The sequence below is a fragment of the Dipodomys merriami genome, unplaced genomic scaffold (assembly GCF_024711535.1).
Source record: "Dipodomys merriami isolate MVZ:Mamm:240054 unplaced genomic scaffold, mDipMer1.0.p SCAF_3, whole genome shotgun sequence".
In the NCBI taxonomy this organism is placed as follows: domain Eukaryota; kingdom Metazoa; phylum Chordata; class Mammalia; order Rodentia; family Heteromyidae; genus Dipodomys; species Dipodomys merriami.
This window is the reverse complement of record NW_027204492.1, coordinates 109,535,685-109,558,714: the sequence shown is the minus strand read 5'-3', so window position 1 is coordinate 109,558,714 and position 23,030 is coordinate 109,535,685. Positions and strand designations below refer to the sequence as shown.

At 41.1% G+C, this 23,030-nt stretch overlaps 1 protein-coding gene across 7 annotated transcripts in view; it reads right to left on the bottom strand.

Annotated features, from left to right (window-relative positions):
* The window catches only part of Sh3kbp1 (SH3 domain containing kinase binding protein 1), a 334,803-nt gene that overhangs the window by 188,892 nt on the left and 122,881 nt on the right, over positions 1 to 23,030 (bottom strand). For all 7 annotated transcript variants that reach the window (XM_070040761.1, XM_070040765.1, XM_070040763.1 and 4 more), the window contains one exon: positions 2,691 to 2,814. In XM_070040761.1, the coding sequence (XP_069896862.1) occupies positions 2,691 to 2,814 (124 nt within the window). The remainder of the gene's footprint in view (positions 1 to 2,690; positions 2,815 to 23,030) is intronic.

Here is a 23,030-nt window from a genome sequence, read left to right as displayed (position 1 = left end):
GTCCCCGCTCCCAACTAACATTTTTCTCAAGGGTAGCAATAACTTCCTTTAAGCTCTGAGTATCTTCTGCCCTTATGAAGGTACCTGGGGAGGGTGAGCTCATCTCAGACTACAACCTGTTTGCAATTGTGAGGATGTGAGGCATGTCGAAAAAAATGTGCAAAACAGCTGGACACAGCTGGGCAGCCCCTTTCAATTTAGTCTGTCCCAACAAAGTGATTAAGTTTCAGTTATAATAAAAATAAAATTCACTCCTTATGAAACCAATTCTAAGCCTGTATCAAATGACAAGGCACCTATAAAGAAAAGTCACCTATCACTGATAAAGTTGAAAAAGCTGTGTTCATTCTATTAAAGTCTCATAGGATCCAAGGTTGAATTACAAAGTGGACTCATATACGCTCAGAAAAACTCCATGTTAGCAAATCTAAACAGGTCAATAAGTCCTGAGAACAACTTCCTCTCTGTATAACAGCCACAAGGAAACTACCGGACCTACCATATTACAGGTTTCAAAGAACAAGCTTACTGGGGAAAAAAAGGGAGGGGACAGACTTCAGTCATTTAAATCATAAAAACTTTAGAAATTACTTGAACAAAAGTGTTTATAAGTAACTAGAATCACCCTATACATTTAGCTTCTGATCCTTGTTTTAGGGGGAAAGAGTGTTTTTTCATTGATTTGGGGTGGGAAAAACTGTAGCTTTTGAGCTCAGTACAATGAACTATTTATCTGGCCTGACAAGGCCAATCAATCTCCCCCCCCCCTCCCTGTTTATTGTAAGGAGTAGTAGAATACTGTTCGGCCTGGCTGGGTTGGGGAGAGCCTAACAGTAGCACAAGGCCTGCTACACAATGCTTCCCTTCAGTTGAAATTTATGTTCGGTCCAGGTGACCTAGGAGGTCAGTGCAAAGTCTGGGATAGAATGAAGATGGGTCGCTATGGATTCCATATTTACAGAAAGCCTCCACTGGCTTATTTAGTATGTGAACGGTGGAAGATTAAAAGGTAGGTCTTAAAGCAGCTACAGGTCTAAGGTAGACACCTTTAAAAAGGACTGCAAGTCAAATAAGCCATCCCTTTGAGTTCATTTTTCTGGTGAATGATAAATTCTGTTAGGAGAACTCAAAAACTAGATATTTTTAGTTGTCAAAAAACCAATTATTTGAAGAGTTCTGTTCCTTTGATGATTATTTAAAAGGTTCTCAGCTAGTGTTATTAAACTCATCTAGAGAATTGCCTTAGTTCTTTCTCATGTGAAATGAATGAATCACCTTGAGTCTCTCATTGCATTTACAAACACAGGGCTGTGCAGTGAGGCCTTGCTGTTGGTCAGCATTTGCAGAACTGCTGGGCCCACCAACCCAAAAAGAGCCAGAAGGCAGGGATGGCTCAGACCAGCCTGAGAGGCTGAGAGGAAAAAAAAAGACTCACTGAACTCTAGCTATCAAATCCAATGAGTTCAAGTTTCAGGAGTTTGGGGAACTTATTTGCAAGGATATAGGTGACACTTTGGGGAAAGACTATAGTTTTACATCAACTCACGCTAATTCTTGAAATGGGAAACCCCTGGCTTTTGTGTGATGAGGAAAATAAAGCAAGTCCTATAGCTGCTAACCAATGTGGGCCTCCCGCCAATATTTCAACTGAATAATTAAAAAAAAAAAAAAAAAAGGAAACGTAGCCCGGGGCAGCTGGAAGAGGGTAGAGAAAGAGGCAGGAAGGAAAAGAGACACAAAGCTAATGTTTCAAGTGCTATGATCAATAGGCAGTTTGCTGAAGAAGTTCTTATGCTATCTAAATTTAATGAAAGATTAGCTGCTTCTCCCTGAAGTTATGTAAACTTGTCCTCTTTTTCCTTGTTAACGGAATACTTTATTAAATCATTTCCTACTCTTGCTTTGGAACAACTATTTCCCTTTAAGGAAATAATAAGCCCAGAAAAGCCAGGAGGTGAAGGCTGACCTATTACGGGCTCACTCAGTTCAGTATTTCACCTGGCTGGTCCACAGGCAGGAAATACTGAGGATGTCTACTACAGACCTGAGTAAGGTTGTCTCTGCAATCTTAAATTCTCTCTCATATCATTTCAAACAACAATGATCATCAGCAGAAGATGGGGAAGAAAAATTATAACAAGCTAATATGTAAAAGTCATCCAAGGTCTCCAAAAAGGGAAAACTAGATTGTTAAAGGTGTCTGGGTTAGCTGGATGGATTACCTTCATACATTCTGACTCATAACCCCAAGAAGTCAGGCTCTATGTGTGGGAGCTTGGCAGTTAGAGAAAGACCCTTAGAGGGTTTGCATCAAAGTAAAAGGAGACTGTGGTCATATACAGCTCAGCCTACACTGTATCATTCTCTAAATTCACCTTTTATCCGTAAAAACAGATGTGAAAGTGGATGCTAATAAGTAATCATTTACAAATGTTGTCAACTTTCTTGTTGTGAGGAAAAAAACACTTTTATTAGTTTCCCTTTGTTATAGTAACTAGTTGTGTGTGTGTGTGTGTGTGTGTGTGTGTGTGTGTGTGTATGCATGTGCGTGCGTGCCTCAAAGTAATACTGAAAGCCAAAAGGGCAAACTCAATCCAATTTTTCAATAATATGAAATTTGACACAGTTCACCCAGAACTTTCCAGTTTTGTTGGTATGCAGGGAGAGGAGCTCTTTCTCCTTTGCCATACCTCGCTTGTTAGTTCTTAGAACTGTTTCAGAAGACAGCAAAGGATTTCCACTGGACACATCGTGCATGGGCTTTTCTGGAGCTTTGCTGGTGAGAAGGTCTTTCTTCACATCTTTCTTTATTTCCTGTGAGACAGATAAAAGGAAAAAAAGATTATAGTTTGAAAAACTTTAGAGTGCCCCTTTCACTATCTTCAGTTTCATTTTTCTGAAAATGAACTATAATAATGCCAAGTCGACTGAACATAATATTTTAGAAACACCATTTCCTATATAATTCCTAGTTGTTTTTTTTCTTACAGTCATTAGAAAAGCACCTAATGCATCAAAGTAGGATGATACTCAGGATGGTAAGTTAACATTATGTGATGGGAGCCATTCTCGGTGTCCATCAAGAGAGTGACCCGTACATAAAAGCTACCATACAGCTCTAAATGATAGCTTGTTCTACTTCTTTGAATAATAACAAGCTTTCACTAAGCAGACTCACACCTTTTAACAGCCTTCTGATTTCTATTCTTCTCAATAAAGTGTTCAGAGAACTACATTCCCCAATTTCCAATGTGCTCACAATTATACTAACCCAAAAGATGATTTAAACTCATTTACAGTCATTGAGTTCCTCTGATTTTTCAACTCTTGACAGGGAAAAAAACAATGAAGCCAACAGACTAAAATAAAGACTATCATTCTAGGCCAGTGGTCAATAAACTTAGAGCTCACTGTCCTATTTTGCAAGCAAAGTTTCATTAGAACACAACCACATAATGTGTATGTTTGTATGGCTGGTTGGATGTTACAACAGTGGAGCTGAGGATCTGTGACAGAAACCAAAGCCTAAAAATCTGGCCTCTTACAGAAAAGGTTTGCTGTTCCTGTTCTAAATAGACTCTTATCAAAGCTCCACTGAGATTTAGATATATTTATTATAGGCTGATAGAATACATTACAAATCAAATACCCCAATTCCAAACCTCAAATATCAAATATTGTAAAATCCAAAACTTTGAGCACTAAAATGATGCAAGTGGAAAATTCCACACTTGCTCTCCCAAGATGGGTCACAATCAAATCAGAGGCTCACTAAAAATACTACATAAAATTACCTTCATCCTATATCTACAAGAGTACATATGAACCATAAATTCTACATTTAGATGTGGTCTCATCCCTAAGATAGCTCACTAGGTGAATGCAAATATTCTAAAATCAAAACATATCTAAATCTGAGGTCCTTCTGGTTCCAAACACTTTTTTTTTTTTTTGGTTTTTTTTAGGTCCGGTCGTGGGGCCTGAACTCTGGGCCTGGGTGCTGTCCCTCAGCTCTTCAGCTCAAGGCTAGCACTCTACCACTTGAGCCACAGCGCCACTTCCGGCTTTTTTCTCTTTGCTTATGTGGTGCTGAGGAATCGAACCCAGGGCCTCAGGCATGCAAGGCAAGCGCTCTACCACTGAGCCACCTTCCCAGCCCTCCAAACACTTGTTTTAGTGCTGGACCTGGGGATTGAACTCAGAGCCTAGGCACTGTTTCTGAGCTTTTGTGCTCCAGGCTAGCACTCTATCACTTGAGCCACCATTTCTCTTCTGGCTTTTTTGGCAGTTAATCAAAGATAAAGAGTCTCACAGACTTTCCTACCTGAGCTAGCTTAGAACTTCAATCCTCAGATCTTAGCCTCCTGTGTAGCTAGGATTACAGGTGTGAGCTCTTGACACCTGGCTCTAAAGACTTTTGATAAAAGATATGTGACCTGTATTTCAAATTATTCACATAATTATTTGCAAAAGCATCAATAGCTTAGCAATGACAGTAACTCATACATAGTGCAGATCTGTACACAGGAATTCTTCTCAACGGAGCAAGGAGTGTCTAGGCTTGGACTAACCTTATGAGGAGCTAGACATGAAGCTTGGCCGAGTGGCAGGAAGAATAACATAAGGAATGTGTGCTTTCGAAACAGCAGGGGAAGAAATGGGGAAGGATTCCCACTTTAAAATGAGCATAAAGATGGCAAATTTGGTAAGAGGCCATGATGAGGCCTGAGGGCTGAGGTAGAAAGAAAACAACAAATGTTTGTCAAACCATTGCCACTGTCCCTTGGCTTTCTTCACCTGCAAGTGTGCATTAGTAGTCATATCCAATTCCCTAACTGGGGAGGTAGGGGGCTCAGTTCACAGCAGCCTGAGCCTCTCTTCCTCCCTCACCAGAGCCCCAGCGGAAACCAGCAAGTGAGGCTGGTGCTTTGCTGGTTGTAAGCTTCAGCAAGCATCCCAGATGCCTGACTAGGCAGAGCTCAGCCTCAGCCAACACCAGTAACCTCTGCACACCAGAGGCATGTACGCATGTGTATTGCTATATAGACTTCCACCTCAGAACAGCCTCACAGACAAATGGTATCAAATCTGCAGACAGTGCCTGCCTGAGCCACAGGCCTGTCTGAGCCGCATGATGGCTGCCAGCCAACTATAGCTCTACAAGTACAGATTACAAGCCACTAACTGCATTCATTTCCCCAACAGTTGCTTCTTTGGGGGAAGAACAATTGCTCAGACCTCACTTTCTGTCACAGTGTGGGTATGACTGTGCAAACATAAATATCCCCACCCAGGCACAATGTAATGTAGTAATATAACACCCAACTTTGCCAAGCAGTGACTCCAAGAAATTCAGTGGGTCCTGGGGGCCACGTGGCCAGTGCTTGCTTAGCACTGCTAATAGCATGAAGATGGGGGAGGGGGAGCTGATCAAAGGTTTGGGAGTTAGGTTAGTCACTTTATAATGCCTTTGAAACTATGGTTTGCAGAGTTTCAGGTCCCAAGCCTCGAGAACAGCATATCATGAGAATCTGGCTAGGAAACCCTATCCCATCAGGTGAATGTAGGGCTTAGATACAACATCAGAAGGCTGGCCCATATTTCTTTGTTTTCACAAGGATAGTTCACATTTGCTCCCCCACCCCCAAAGTCCAACATTGACCAAAGTTCTTAAGTTGCTTCTTACATGGAGGTAGGGAGGATACAAAAGTTAAAATATGTCCCATGCTGGGCACCATGCTGGTGACTCACGCCTTTAATCTTAGCCACTTAGGAGGCTGAGATCTGTGAATCATGTTTCAAAGCCAGCCCAGGCAAGGAAAGTCCCTGAGACTCTTATTTCCAATAAACCATCAGAAAACCAGAAGTGGCGCTGTGGCTCAAGTTGTAGAGCACTTGCCTTGAGCTGAAGAGCTCAGGGACAGTGCCCAGGCCCAGAGTTCAAGCCCCATGACTGACAAAAAAGAACAAAATATGTCCTACTTTTTTTTTCAGGAAAATACAATCTGGTACATCATGTGGCAGAGAATTCTGCAGCCTCCTCACGGGAACAACAGTTCAGCTCAGTGCAGCCCCACCTGAGGCCAACACCTGCTCTCCAACTTGCCCCTTTCTCTCCAAAGAAGAGAACCATCTTACCAGGGCTAGAAAGTCAGCTTTAGCCGGGCTCCTGTGGCTCACGCCTATAATCCTAGCTACTCAAGAGGCTGAGATCTGAGGATAATGGTTCAAAGCCAGCCTGGGCAAGAACATCCATGAGATTCTTATCTCCAATCAACCACTAGAAAACTGGAAGTGGCACTGTGGCTCAAGCAGTAGAGTGCTCACCTTGAGCTGAAGAGCGCAGGGACAGCACCCAGGCCCAGAGTTCAAGCCCCACGACAGACAAAAAGAAAAAAAAAAGTCAGCTTTAGCCCCCTCCCCCATCTAAAATGTTACTAGTCTGGCTTTATCCACTTCCTCAATCTCTGTTTCTCTCTATTCTTCCTCAATTGCGTGGGGGGGGGGGGGGCACAAATACTAAGCAAAAGATATTAATAGACATTTCTCCAAAGCAAATATTCAAATGGCCAATAAGACTATGACAAAAGGGTCAACATCACAAGTCATTAAGGATTTTTTCTTTTTTTTTTTGTCGGTCATGGGGCTTGAACTCTGGGCCTGGGCGCTGTCCCTCAGCTCTTCAGCTCAAGGTGAGCACTCTACCTCTTGAGCCACAGCGCCACTTCTGGTTTTCTAGTGGTTTATTGGAGATCAGAGTCTCATGGACTTTTCTGCCCGGGCTGGCTTTGAACCGTGATCCTCAGATCTCACACTCCTGAGTAGCTAGGATGACAGGCATGAGCCACTGGCGCCCAGCTTCATTAAGGAAATTGAAATCAAAACCACAAATGTGATGAGAAAATGGAATCTTTGTACATTGCTGAGTGAATGTAAAATTGCACAACATCTGTCAAAAGCTGCAAAGCACGTCTGCAGTTAAACAGAACTATTATATGTGCCAGCAATTCTACTCCTAGGAATATACTCAAAAGAATTGAAAGCAGGGGTGCGGACAGATATATGCATACCACGATATTATTAACCAGAGCCAAAAGGCGGAAGTAACCCAAGTGACAATGAACAGACAAATGGATAAACAGGATGTGGTATATCTATACATAGGAATATTACTTGGTCTCAAAAAGGAAAAGTTCTCATACATGCTATCACATAGATGAACCTAGAAAACATGAAAAGTGAAATAAGCCAAAAACAAAATAACAAATCTATTATCCCACTTATGTGACTCATTTAGAAAAAGCAAACTCAGAAAGTAAATGAGAAATTTCCTAGCGGGAGGAGAAACCAGTTACTGTTTTAACTGTTACAGGTTTTGGATAATGGAAAAGTTTTTGAAATAGTGGTGATTACACAACATTATAATATAAGCAATACCACTGGCTATTAAAAGTTAAAATTAACTATCAATAAAAACAAATTTGGATGGAAGTGGTAATCTTAGATCTCAGGAGGCTGAGATCTGTGATCGTGGTTCAAATCCAGGGCAGAAAAGTCCATGTGACTCAGATAGATAGGTAGGTAGGTAAGTAGATAGATAGATAGATAGATAGATAGATAGATAGATAGATAGATAGATAGATAGATAGATAGATAGATAATTTCATATATCTTGCAATAAAAATGGGAAAAAACTCCCCAACATGAATACTATCTAATGTATGAATGTTTATTGTGTGCCAAACTCTGCTCTAAGAACTTAATCTAGATGGAACTTTTTCATCTGTACAAAGTCACAGATAAACACACCAAGATGCAGGAAAGAGTAGGAGCCAGTAGTGGAACCTAACCTGTCTACCCTAGGGGCTCATCTCTTAACCATGCTTTCCACAAGTCCTAGTTTAACCTCCACAATGCTACAAGAGACACTTCTAAAACAAATGTCTGAAGCTGGAGTGATGTAATCCCATTGGAGAGGCGGAAGCAGGAAGATTGTGGTTCAATGGGCAAAAAGTACACAAGGCCCTATTTCAAGAACAACTAAAAACAAAAGGAGCTGGGCACCAGTAGCTCATGCTTGTTAATCCTAGCTACTCAGGAGGCTGAGATCAAAAGCTGGAGGTTCTAAGCCAGCCCAGGTAAAACTACTCAGAAAAGGGTGGAAGTGGTGCTATGGCTCAAGTGATAGAGCACTAGCATTGAGCACAAAGAGGCTCAGGGAACAGTGCCCAGGCTCTGAGTTCAAGCCCCAAGACCGGCAAAAAGTAAACAAAAACAAAAGGGCTGGAGCATGGCTCAAGTGGTAGATCACTTGAAGACTGAGGCTCTGGTTTCAATCCTCAGTCCTGCAGGGGGAAGGGAATTGGAGAGAGGGAATGATGGGAGAAAGGGAGGGGGGATGAAGAAAGAGGAAGAGAGGAAGGGAGGGAAGAATGGAGGGAGGGAGGGAAGGAGGGAGGGAGGGAGGAAGGGAGGAAGGGCGAGAAGGATGAAGGGAAAGAGAGGAAGGGAGAGAATGACAGAGGGAGGGAGGGAGGGAGGGAGGAAGCAAGGAAGGAAGGAAAGAAGGAAGGAAGGAAGGAAGGAAGGAAGGAAGGAAGGAAGGAAGGAAGGAAGGAAGGAAGGAAGGAAGGAAGGAAGGAAGGAAGGGAAACATGCTGCTTGTGCCCCCATGGTTTCAATTACCTTGTTACCAAGTTAGTAACTATCTTACCTTCATAGATTTCATAGGCTCCTATCAGTATACTCAAAAAATGCATGATGATGTTAACAATGACACAACCTTACACCTAAAAATTTTTTTCACAGATACTTTTCTTTCCACTGTGTGTCCCAATAGCAATGTCAGGAAAGTATTTTATTTTTTCAGACATATATTTCTGCACATGTCAGGTACAGTAGCTCAAGCCTGTAATCCTAGCTACTTGGAGGGTGGAGAAAGAAGGCTCAAAGTTCAAGGCCAGCCTGGGCATAAAATTCTTGAGACTCCATCTCAAATAATAGCTGGACATGGTGGCACCCACCTGTTAACCCAAGTACAGGGGAAACACAATAGCTGTGCATAGTGGCATGTACCTGTTATCCTTAGGGAGACTGAGGAGTACAAGTAGGAGGATCATAGCCCAGGCTAGCTGGTGCATAAAGCAAGACTCTACTTTGAAAATAATTCATGTATTAGGGGACTAGAGGCATGGTTTAAGTGGTAGAACACCTGCCTAACAAGTATGAGCCTGATTTCAATCCCCAGCATGCCCTCTTGCCCACAAATATAGTAAGACACAGTCCAGAAGGATATAGGAGCAGACAGAGGCCACAAAGGAAGTAACAAGGGCAGAGCTGGTCACCGGACTGTGGCAGAGCCAACTTGCTGCATCTTATCTCCCAAGAAGCACCAGTTTTATGACTACAGAAGAAAGTCCTCTAAGCCACTCTACCTCTAATGGCTCCAGTAGGGACCAAAGTTTTTCTCCATGCTTAAAAGATGTAATATACCACTTTACTCATAAACCCAAGAGTATGGAGGCGTAGGTATGAGAAGTCCCACGTTCCACATAAAAGAGTTCCTTCCTGCAGAGAAGAGGGAGACACTGGCACCGAAGCAACACTTGCTGTCCATAAACAGCTGCCATACCAGGAGCTCTGAGATTCCGATTCAGGTTTGTAGGTCTCTGGATTACCCAAGGCTGGGTGTTCCCAGCCCACCACCCTCAGTCTTAGCTTTCTGACTATAACGCCTTGGTTAAGAACCTGGGCATGCTAGCCCAGTGGCAGAGGCCATCCCTTGGGCCAGAACTGTGGGCCATAAGGGCTTATGGAAATCCATACATCCATGCCCACATGTCTAAATCAGTGCAGACAGTACTGCTTAAGACCTTGAGGGAAAACATTTAAGGCCTCTAAGCAGCCCTTTTGTCATCTGTAAAAGGTATCTAATATTATATCTACCATCACACAGGTGTCTTCAGGATAACATAGTGAATTGGAGAATAGTATAAAAGGTGTTCTTTACTGTCACTTTTAAAGTACTATTTTTAAAAACTACATATAACAACCCATGAACCTCACAGTGATAAATTAAACATTATACAATTTCACTTATATGAAGTTCAACAACAGACCAAATCAACCACTAGAGATGTGTCTCAGAACAGCAGTTAGGTTTGGGCAGGTCCTGGTAGAGAGGAGAAAGGTAAGAGGAGAATAAAAATGTTCGTTCCTGTGGTCAGATGATAGTAACACAGGTGTACACATAACAGGTCCAGTGAACTGTATTTCTAACACCTCTGCACTTTAGATTATTTCAGTTTAAAAGAACAACATAAATACTCCAGCCAGAAGACGAAAACAGATTCTTTTACATCCAAATATGCTTATATTTTGCCCTAGAAGATCAGAAACATGACAAGCAAGGTCTTGGATAGTTTAATGTTCATCTCTGACAGTGGGAAGCTTTCTGGGATCAACATTAAGGGAACGGATGGTCACAATGTGCCAGATGAAGCCCACTGAGTAGGTGGGTGAGCCAAGGCATGGCTCATCTCATTTACACAATGAGCTGAATGGATCCTTGATCTCCACTCTGGCTGTCTGCCTTCTATCTTGCAAGATTTCCTTGTCTCTTGCCACCAGTAGTACATGCACGTGGAGCAGGCTGGTGCCACCGACAGCAGGGGGAGCTGAGTACCATCCTGACCTGCTCAGACTGCAGGTCTTAACTTCGCTGGCTGTGCATTAGGAGAGCTGAGACAGGCTGGGCAGGGTTCCCCCTAACCTCAGGGAGGGAGTGCTGAGAGTAAAAGGAAGCCATGGAAAACAGTCAACATGGATCAACATCCTTCTATGCTGGGCTACTCCTTCCTGTAAAAAAAGCTTCCTTTCAAGCCAGACATGACTGTGACATCACAGTTGTGCCCCCTGTGCTAGTTCATGGAAACCCACTTTACAAAATTACCACTGGCTGGAGGTAGAAGGAACTCACTAAAAACAAATCATTATCGCAAATCTACTATCACAAGGGGCTTGAATAGATACAGAACCCTAGAAACCCTACCCTCCGTAGATCTTCCTCGTTGCCAAGCAAAAGGCAAGCTTGAGGAACAGCAGTCCTCAGAGTGTCTTCCCCACATGCAGAGACTTTTTTCCCAGCATTTTCTCCTTCACAAAAGACTAGGAAGACACTACATAAACTCTGAGAGCAATGGCCATCACTCAAGGGAGCTCCTACTGAACCTGAAAGATTCTCCTCATTTGAAGATATATATAATAAATATATACAGTATATATTTATTTATATATTTATTATATATATTTATATATAAATATATATATATTTATTTATTATATATATCATGTAATGTTATATTATATATATATATATATATATATATATATATATATATATATATATATATGAGCTAGGTATGAGGATGCATGCGTATAATCTCAGCACTGGGGACACTGCAAGTTTTAGGCTAATCTGACCTACACAGTGAAACCCTGTATCGCGTCGTGTGTGTGTGTGTGTGTGTGTGTGTGTGTGTGTGTGTGTGTGTGTGTGTGTACATATGTATATACATCGATATACACATATATACACATATCTTATATAAACATGGATGTCATACATATGCATGTGTATATATGTGTTCATGTCTATACATGTGTGTACATGTATATGTGTGCATATACAGGTGTGCAATGTATGGATGTGTGTGTGTGCATGTGTATATGCATATATAAACACGTGTGTGCATGCACATATAAGTGTGTTCATGTGTAGACATATATACACATGTTCACATATATACACAAGTATCTGATTACCACAACAAAAGAAATAACCATGAAATATATCAACTTCATTAGAGAAAAGCAGAGCAGAAATTTGTGCATGCATGTACATTATACATGTACATACACATACATATATATGGTAAATATGGCAAGATATGAGGATCTAATAGGCAAGATGACAAGCACACTGATATTTGTGATAGGCATGAAATATTTCATAATTTCCTCCAGAAATTACATAGGGAAACTGCGTTGCTATCTCACACCATAATGGCTTTTGCATATTTCCAAAATACAAGGCCACTTTAGAAATGTGCTTTGACATGTAATTATAAATACACCAGTGGCATTTTCAGCTCAAGGCTAAAAAAGGAAGAGTTTGACTGGAACAAGGACACCCATTATTTGTTTCTACATCAATCTTCAACTGTATATTTTCAATATCATAAACTTGTATTACCACCTAAGAACCACTGATAATACAGAGAGCAAAGTATCAAGCACATGAGAGAAAGAACAAGTAGCTCTTGACCTACAAGATGGGAAGGAATGTTGCCAAAAGCACAGCAAGGGCTAGATACTAGACAGAGATGAAAAGGGGCTACTCATGTGTCACGAAGAGATAATGTTGCTTTGTGATGTACAACACAATTACCTGTGACAGCGGATGCCTTTACGCTTGCCCCGCCCAGCTAAACATTTAGATGACTACTACCACTGGATCAAATAGTGCCAATACCAACCAGATGTTTGGACATGCTTTCCAGAGCTCTCAATAAATATTGGTCAAATGAGTAGCCAATCGAGTGTTATAGGCAAAATAACTATCTACAGATGGGGTAAGGGAGTTCAATATAGCCCAAAGCTATACTATATCACCTCTACAGAGATACAACTAGAATTCACTGGATCACTCTCAACTTTTCAGCTCACAAGATGTAGATCTGGGCAAAAAGTGGGAAAAGGTCATAACAGATAACACTAACAATACTCACAGAGTCTCATTTTTAAAAACAAGCGGTATTTATTTGACTGAGAATATTAGACATTCAAAATGAATTGATTCATTTAAATTCTAATTGAAAGCACTTTTTAAAAATTGTTTTAGGGCTGGGAAGGTGGCTCAGTGGTAGAGTGCTTGCCTTGCATGCATGAGGCCCTGGGTTCAATTCCTTAGCACTACATAAGCAAAAAAAAGCCGGAAGTGGAGCTGTGACTCAAGTGGTAGAGTGCCAGCCTTAAGCAAAAAAAAAAAAAAAAAAAAAAAAGAGGGCAAGGACAGTGCCCAGGCCCTGAGTTTAAGCCCAAGGACTGGAGGGAGGGGGTGCAGGGGGGGAGGTAAAAAGGACAGGACACAGGAAAAAGTAAAGGACAGTCCATAGGAGGAAAAGATAAATAAACCACAAATGACTCAAACACATGAAAAGATGCTTAACTGCACTCATAAATTAAGTGCAAATTACAGTGGGATTCGTTCAACAATCTTGTGTGAAGGATCCCATATCATTCTGGTTATTTAAACCTAGAATTATAACAGCTAGCTACTATATGATAACAATGCTTAACATTTCTCCTCAAACTAGAGTCTGGCTTTATCAGAAAACTAGCTCTGTTTTCACAGTACATATCTCACTGCCTGGCACATAGCTAGTATTCACACAAAAATTGAGGGATATGGAGATGCGCATGTACGAGGCTTGCTCCAAGTTGACAGCCTATACTGAAAATACATCATTTTTAAAATTACAATGTGATATATTATCTATCAGATTGGCATCAATCAAAAACTTGATAATATCTTCAGAAGGTTAAGATCTGAGGACTGAGGTTCAGAGCCAGCCAGGGCAGACAAATCTGAGAAACTCTTTATCTCCAATAAGCAAACAATAGGAACTGGAGTATGGCTTGAGTGGTAAAGTGCCAGTAGTGAGCACAAAGGCCTGAGTTCAAGCCCCAGTACTGGCACAAAATATTGATAATATAATGCTGAAAAGTATGTAGAGAGACCGCCTCTTATACTTCTTAATGAGAGCACAAATTGATGTATGAATTCATGCAATCTCTGTGGGAAGCATCGTAACAATTATCTATCAAAAATGTAAATGCCCACGCCTTTTCACTCATTATTTCCACTTCCAGGAATTTAAATATATTTGCGCATGTGCAAAATGGCATACGTACAAAGTAAATTGATATAGCATGCTTAAATTTAGTAAAAAAAAAAAAAAAAAAAAAACATGAGACTTCATCTCAACTAATAACTGGGAGCATTAGTTCCTGTTACCCCAGCAACAGGGGTACACAACGGCTGTGTGCACTGATGCTCACATCATCCTGAGCAACACAGGAAGGAAGTATGAGTAGGAGGATCTCAGCTCAGGTCTATTGAGCATAGAGCAAGACCTACCCTGAAAGTAATCAATGTAAAAAGGGGGCTGGGTGTGTAGCTCAAGTAGTAGAACACTGACTAGCAAGTTTGAGATTCTGAATTCAATCTGCAGTACTAATCCCTCCCCGCCGTGGGGGGGGCGGGGGGAGTAAACAACTGAAGCATGTTTGCTACAGTTCAATTAAGACTCTTGACTACTACAATTTTTGCAAAGAAGTTGGCACATCCCCCTAGTAAAAGGCTGAATGATTACCAGTACTGGTTTTGTTTTCCTTTGGGAGTGATGAGGACTGAACCCCTGAACACTCCTAGCTTTCTACTGCTAGGTTTATAGACCAAAGCACTATTGGTCACAGGGACATACACATATGCGAAGTTCTCCAAATCCATATATTTCATCAAGCAGACTAGAAAGCTAAACTATGAGGGAAATCACGTCAGGCTTGATCAAGAATTGGTTTTTTTCAAGAGATACAACATGAAATTCAACATTCTCTCTTTTTCTTTTGAAACAGGGTTTTACTATGTAGCGCAACCTGGCCTTGAACTCACAATCCTCTTGCCTCAGCCTCTCAAGTGCTAGGATTTCAGTCGTGAATCACCGAGCTCAGCTCTTGAAATACAAGTACAACCAGTGTTATGACAACAACCAAGAAAAATGAAATGCATATAAGTAAGCCCTATTAAATCTCACTTATGGTGAGTTTTATGGTGGGTAGAATTCTTTGTTCAGGTACCCAGAATATAACAAGAGTTAAACCGTTAGGGATTGTTTAATAATGATCCAAAAGGTTAATTCATGGACCTCAAATTGAGTTCTCTAAGGTATGGGCACTTTCCTATCCGTCTCTTCTTGAAAAGGTTTTCAATGTCACGGACAACATCATGCCTGGTCCCCAAAGCAGTACTTCCTCCCTAACAGGCACTGATAGATTGCATGCAACGTTGAAAAATCTTGAGAAAAGGCAAAAAAGGAAATGATGCCCAGCGTTCAACCGTCACTTTTGCTGTGCTTTTAAAAGCTTCGATGATGAGAGCCTGTGCTCCTGTGATCTTTTGGTGGAATCTCAGTCTCAAGGTCTCACTGCCTGTTCTGTAAGTATGGGCTTTTCAGTTGGTCTCTGCTGAATGCCTCAGAGTAAGGAACAGCTCTCACTCATCTTCCAGGCACTCGATGAATGTTAGCTATTATCCTTAGCCAGGGTCTCTCTAGGTAGCCCAGGCTGGCCTAGAACTACAGTTGTATAACACTACATCGACTTCCTATTGTTCTTTTTAACAAATATTTGACTGCCTACTGTATGCCAAATAGAAAGTAGTACATGCATCTAACTCAATGTTAAGTTAAATTTAAATGAATTATGATGCTTGAAACATAAAAAAGAAACTAAATACGGTCTTGTATTTAGTTGGACTTTCCTTGGACTTTTAAAAGCAATTATTAAGCACTGTCAGGTACCAGAGGCTCACACCTGTGACCTAAGTTATCTGGGAGGCTGAGATTGGATGAAGGTACAGCCTGGGCAGAAAAGCTCATGGGTTTCCTGCTCAAATGAGAACTGGATGCAGTGGTGCATGCCTGCTATCCTAGCTATATATGATGGGAAGCCTAAAATAGAATGCAGTGCAGGGAGTCCTATTCCTAAATCAACCAGAGCAAGCTGGGTGCTGGTGGCTCACACCAATAATCCTAGCTACTCAGGAGACTGAGATCTGAGGATCATAGTTTGAAGACAGCCCAGATAGAAAAGTCCATGAGAGGGGCTGGGAAGGTGGCTCAGTGGTAAAGCACCTGCCTTGCACGCCAGAGCCCCTGGGTTCGATTCCTCAGTACCACATAAGCAAAAAAAAAGAAAAAAGCCGGAAGTGGTGCTGTGGCTCAAGTGGTAGAGTGCTAGCCTTGAGCTGAAGAGCTGAGGGACAGCACCCAGGCCCAGAGTTCACGCCCCACGACCGGACCCAAAAAAAAAAAAAAAAAAAAGAAAAGTCCATGAGATTTTTTATCTCTAATAAACTACCCAAAAGGCAGAAAGTGAAGCTGTGGCTCAGGTGGTAGAATGCAGGACAGCACCCAGGCCCTGAGTTCAAGCCCCAGGTCTGGCACCTAATAATAATAATAATAACAACAACAACAACAACCAGAGCAAAAAATGCTAGAGTTTTGGCTCAGTGGTAGAACACCTGTCTAGTAAATGCAAGGCTCTGAGTTCAAGGTTCAGAGGTAGGGGCCATTTCTATTTGACAGATGGGGCAAGGGGATCCCAAGAGGCAACAAACACAGAGACAAAAAGTGGGTGGTGCTGAGCAGGCTCAGGCCTGCGATACTAGCTACTCAGGAGGCTGAGATCTGAGGATCGCAGTTAGAAACTAGCCCAGGCAAGAAAGACTGTAAGACTCATTGCCAATTAATCACAGAAAATGGTAGAAGTGGTGCTGTGGCTCAAGTGGTAGATCACTAGCCTTGAGTAAAAGAAGCTCAGAGAAAGTGCCCAGGCCCTGAGTTCAAGTCCCACGACTGGCAAAAAAAAAGTGGGTGGTAAGGCTTAGCCCAGGTAGTTCTACTCCTAAGTCACTATTCCTTCTAGTTATTCTACACTCTGCCCAAATAACATGTATGTTTCCTAAGCTTGTTCTCTTGATCTATAAACTGCCATTCAGAAGAAGAGACAAGGAAAATGACTACAGTTTGTAAACTTTCAGCAGTAACTAACATGATTTGCAGGCCACTACCCACTTAAAACAATCTTGAATTTTTACCAACAAAAAAGCACCTGTTTACTAGCTGTTGAAAGAATGTTTATATACATTTTCATCCAAGCTAACTCGATTATCAAGAAGAAATTATTCCAAGCCCATGACAAAACAATGCTATTTCATGCTTATTTCCTGATTAAAGCTTTTAGACAGCTGGGCATTTTCATTTCTCAGAGCTGTAGGGAGCTATGCAAATTTCCACACCGTGATTCCAACATCATTAATCTAAGGAAAGTATGTGCCAATGGAATATGGGATTTTACACTGTTCCAGTAGGGGAGCAGAGGGGCAGGTTAATCTAATTACCCTGTGTGTGATCACCTGACTTTGGCTAACAAAAAGATCAAATGCTAAATTGCACAATCAGTGGCAAACTCCTAAGCAATGAGGGATTTCACATTATATAAGGAATGGAGGAAACAATTCTTATATTGCTTGGAACCAAATACTGGAGCAAAAACTAATCATACTGAGCTTATAATAAATGATAGGCGAAGCATTTTAATTATCACAAGGAGTTTGAAGTATAACTATAAATCATTGTCTCTGCCTCACCTACACACACCTAAATACACACATACACATGTGCACAGACAATAAGACTAGGAGATTTCTTCTAGCAAAGAATGGCTAAGTAGACCGGAAGTTGTCAAGAACCAGACCCAAGTGAGTACCCAGAATAGACTCGGCCCAGCAGCCATGGTCCTACATTTTGCATTTAATCACTTGGAGCCTGAGACTGGCATTTGCCTCTCCCAAAAGGAGCAGCTGGGTTTGGAAAGGCAGCAGCCTGGTGCAGGCAGCTGACACTTCAGTTCTGCCTCTGATATGGCTGATGTTGTAACCTCCATGCCTCAGTTTTGTCCATGGTAAAACGGAAGATTGAGCTCTTGTAAATGAAGACACAGCCTTTGCGACCCAGGATTCTCAGGCTCCATGAGCAGGAGAAAGTCCACATGTCAACAGGCATATGGGCTAGGTACTATAGGACAGTTGCGTATTAAAAAGAAAAATCGACATTCTAATATACATCTCCTATTATGGTTAGTCTTAACAAAAGTCTCAAAAATTTATCCAAGCACTCTCTCCTGCTACTTGGGCGGGGGCAAGGGGGGGGTCCCTCCCAAATCAAGTAAGGAAAGAAAGAGAAGAATATAGGTAACATGACAGTCAATATGAGGAAGAAGTAGCAGATATTTCCTTACGGAGCAACTAATTCAGAGTGAAGCAGAAGTTGGAAGGCTCTGAGAGCCTCTTAGGATTTTTTTTCTTGGAGGGAGAAAGGAAGACAGGGAGAGGTGGAAAAGGAGGAGAGATACTTTTACCTCAAGATGCATTTGTTGTTGTTGTTGTTAATCGTGGGCCTGAATTCTGGGCCTGGGCACTATCCCTCAGCTCTTCAGCTCAGGGCTAGTGCTCTACCACTTGAGCCACAGCACCACTTCTGACTATTTCTGCTTCTGTGGTGCTGAGGAATCGAACCCATGGCCTCATGCATTCAAGGTAAGCACTCTACCACTGAGCCACCTTCCCAGCCCAAGATGCATTTTTTAAAAAGAACTGCACAGTTCCCAGTATGAGAAGATTCAGATGTCAACAAACAAGAGGGAGAATTATTATCTCTAGGGAAAATTAAAAGTTTTTGAGGAAATTAATTATAGTACATTATTGCTTCTGTATTTGTACTCAGTATCAACACACTACTGTATTAATGAAAGCATTAAGTCTAGCAAAACCTGAGTTATGAGCATATGGGTATGGGAGAAGTGAACTAAAATCTTCAGCTATGATGAATGGTTCCCACATAATGGCTAAAATCAAGAAGTAGCAGTACTTCAGTATTGTTCAGAAGTATAGCACCAAAATACTAGAAGTAATTATTAGGACAAAAGTAAGGCACAACACAGGAAGCCAGGCATAGCGGCCACATCTATAATCCAAGTATGTAGACATGAATACTGCTGTTCCTGGCCACCCTGAACAAAAAGTTCACAAGACTCCCATCTCACCACAATAAAATGCTGGGCCTCTTTCTCTCAGAAGACTCTTTGTGATTACAATCTCTATCTTAACGTCCTTAATTCCATCAAATCTAAAAAAAGCGCCTTTTGCCATGTATATTCACAGGTGCTGGGGGTTGAGATGTGGACATACTGGGAGGACCATTATTCAACCTACCAGAGTCCCCATTAAAATTAGAAAAATGCTATTATCTAACAACAAAATAACACATGAACTGAGTTTTGCACAGTGCCTGGCATGTAGTAAATGACTTTTAGTATGTAATACAGATTATTACAGAAGGGAGACAGGTATAGATGGCTAAGGGTTCTTGTAAGAATAGAGCAAGGGCCATTCATTCTGCCTGGGAGAAATCAGAGATGCCTTTCCAAAGGGATATTATACCAACTTGGTCAAAATAAATGAATAGGATTTGGAGGGTCTGAAAAGAGACCTAAAGGGAAAATTTCTAATTTTCTATTCTGATGCTGTCATTAAAATCTCAGAAGTCCTATAGTCCTTCCCAGGAAACCACATCTATTTTCAGAGAGTAGCTGCCAGGTGAGTTTTTTTTCCTTTATACAGAAACAGCTGATTTTTTTGAGTCTCCCTTTAATAAACAATTTGCAAACTTTTTCTCAGCAGATTCTATTTTAGAGTAGAAAGGGACTTTTTTTTCTACCAAAAGAAGCAGCAGCAGCTCATATTTACAAATTTTGTCCTCAAAGCTTAAAAATAGTTCTGAAAGTTTAGTGTCAGCCCTGCCCCACCCTTACCATACAGTACTGAAGGCAGGCACAGCATGCTTCTGGGGCACTAGATTTTTTTTTTTTAAGTCAGCCTCTGATAATCTCTCCTCCCTGGAATGTTCACAATAAATAGCAGGTGAACCAAATAATGAAAGAAAGTAATCACTATTGATGTTAGTCTTGTTTCTCCTCTCGCACATGCTGCGAGGCTGCAATAATTAGCTGGCTGAAACACAGAACAATTTCTCAATTTGCCCTTGTCCTTCTCCCTGCCCCCACTCCAGTCCAGCAGCTTAGCTTCAGTTCACGCAGGCTTTGGTGGGTTTAAAAAAAAAAAAACACTTGGAAGTTAATTTGCTCTGAACCCGGAACACACTGGGGAGCTTGACAAATGGAAATGCAGAGTGGTTTTAGGCTACACACACAGAAGCATGTATCCATAATAATCTATCATGTCAACATCAGTTTTCCAATTGACTACCATCAAGAATAAAAAACAGACACACACATACACACACACACATACACACACACACACACACGCACGCACGCACGCACGCACGCACACACATACAATTTATGAGTTTTTTTTTTTCACCCAACCAAAAACACAGCTGAACAGAACTACAGGATTTATTTCTCTCCTCAGCTATCTTGTTGTACTACTATGCCCACTTAGGCCAGTCAGCTTTCCCATCCTGCTCATTTCTAAAAGGTTACCTACTATTTAAGTATTTAAGGCTCCATGGCATGGTCAAGAGGGAAGAAAAGCACAAAGCAGTATTTAGGATTTGGCCTAAATTAATAGCATCATTGTACAATTTCAAATAAATGAGAAATTCAAGTTCAACATATGTTATCCACAAACCTAACAACCACTTAGGGTGAAGCTAAAAATTTACCTAATTGTAACTGACTGACACACAACTAAGTGGCATATGACATGGGCATTCCTGGACATCCTAAACAATGTCAACTAGCACTTACCTTGGAGCTTAGATAACACAAAGAATTGAATTTTCTAGCTGGAGATGTAGTTGTGTGGTAGGTACAGCATTTGCCTAGCATATATGGGGCCCCATTTTCTATCCCTAGCCTCACAAAATAATAAAAATTAAAAATATCAAAAACCTGTGTTCTCAACTGAGTGCTGGTGGTGTATGCCTGTAATCCTAGCTACTCAGGAGGCTGAGATCTGAGGATCCGGTTCAAAGCCAGCCCATAGAGAAAAGTCCATGAGACTTTCATTTCCAATTAACCACCAAAAAAAAAAAAAAAGATCTGGAAGTGGAACTGTAGTTCAAATGGGAGAATGCTAGCCTTGAGGGAAAAAATCCTCTGATAATGACAAGGTCCTGAGTTCAAGCCCCATCACACACACACACACACACACACACACACACACACACACACACACACACACACACACACACACACACACACACACACACACACACACACACACACACACACACACACACACACACACACACACGTTCTCCCTGAAGGAAAAAAATACAAAATAATTATTTGTGGTGTGTCTATATTATGACACACACACACACACACACACACACACACACACACACACACACACACACACACACACACACACACACACACACGTTCTCCCTGAAGGAAAAAAATACAAAATAATTATTTGTGGTGTGTCTATATTTGGAAGAAACAGGATATGCTGAGTTTTCAATATAAAATAGATATTCACAATAGAAGATTAAAGTTTGGGTTGAATGCTGGTTACCACATCTAGGAGAGCAGAGGGAAGGGAATCCAAGACTGATCTCCAATTAGACATCCTTTGATCAGTTATCCCATGGTCTGATTAATGAGTACCCATGAATCATTTTTGGCATTTCTTACAGTCACAAAATCCTAGATATAGTTGTTAGAGATATTCCATTTGGAAAGGCAGAAAAGTTGAGTTTATATCTTGTGTTCCTGTCTGCCCAAGTTCAGTATATGTGTGTATGTACATATATACACACATATGTGTATATACCTATGTATACATGTGTATATATGTGTGTACACACATGTGTATCTATGTGTATATAATATACACATTTTTTAATGAGTAAGATCCTTCTTAGATTATAAAGTTTCCTTTCTGGAAATAGGGAAAACGTTAGCCAGAAATAGGTTTCCATTTTATTTATAATAAGATAATGTTTATTTTGTCATAATAATATTTATTATCATAAAATGTTTATTATAAGATAACGGTGAATGACATTATTGAAAAGTTGCATTCTATTTTCTTTGCAAATAGCCATATCACGTTTTTGTTCATTTTCAATGCAATATTAATGCATATTTAGCATTACCTAGCAAACACACAAAAAAGAACATATCCTAACTATATTCTAGGCACACCCAAAGGCCTATGTGGAACACTTGGTAATCCACATAAGACTGACTCAACTCATGACAGAAAGTACCCAAATTGTGCAGGCCACTTCTTGTTTTGCTCAAATACAAGGTCCTTTAATACAGTGCATGGTGGTGATAAGCCAAGGTCTGAACTCACATTCCAGTTTAAGTTCTAGAGCAAGAAAGAAAGGTAAAATTCTTTTTAAAAAAAAATCTCCAGTCCAACACTGGAGGCTCATGCCTGTAATCCTAATTACTCAGGAGGCTGAGATCTGAGGATCATGGTTCAAAGACAGCCTGGCAGGAATGTGTATGGGACTTTTATCTCCAATAAAATCTCAGAAAAAGCCAGAAGTGGCACTGTGGCACAAGTGATAGAGCACTAGAATTGAGCAAAAAAGGCTCAGGGACTATGCCCAGGTCAGGTCCTGAGTTCAAGCCCCAGGACTAGCACAAAAACAAATCTCCAAACCTGATGTCCCTATTGACTTTATCACTGGATTTTCACTCTAAACAATATTATGGCCCATTCCTAAATGGAAAGAAGCCAAGCAATATCTCATAATCTTAAAATCAGAGATCAAGGTACAGATTCTTATTCTTTCCAAATTCTTATGTTAAACTTAAAAGTTTCAACCCGGGCTAGGAAGGTCACTCAGTGGTAGAGCACTTGCCTTGCATGCAGGAGGTCCTGGGTTTGATTCCTCAGCACCACATAAAGCAAAAAGCCAAAAGCCAGAAGTGGCGCTGTGGCTCAAGTAGTAGAGCGCTAGCCTTGAGCTGAAGAGCTGAGGGACAGCGCCCAGGCCCAGAGTTCAGGCCCCATGACTGGACCCTCCCAAAAAAAATTTCAACCCAAATGCCTCTCCCTTTGTGTCATCAGCTGATTCTTGAAAATATCATCTGAACTATACAGGCACAGTATAAATGAGGGGTTCTTATGCTGAGATTTA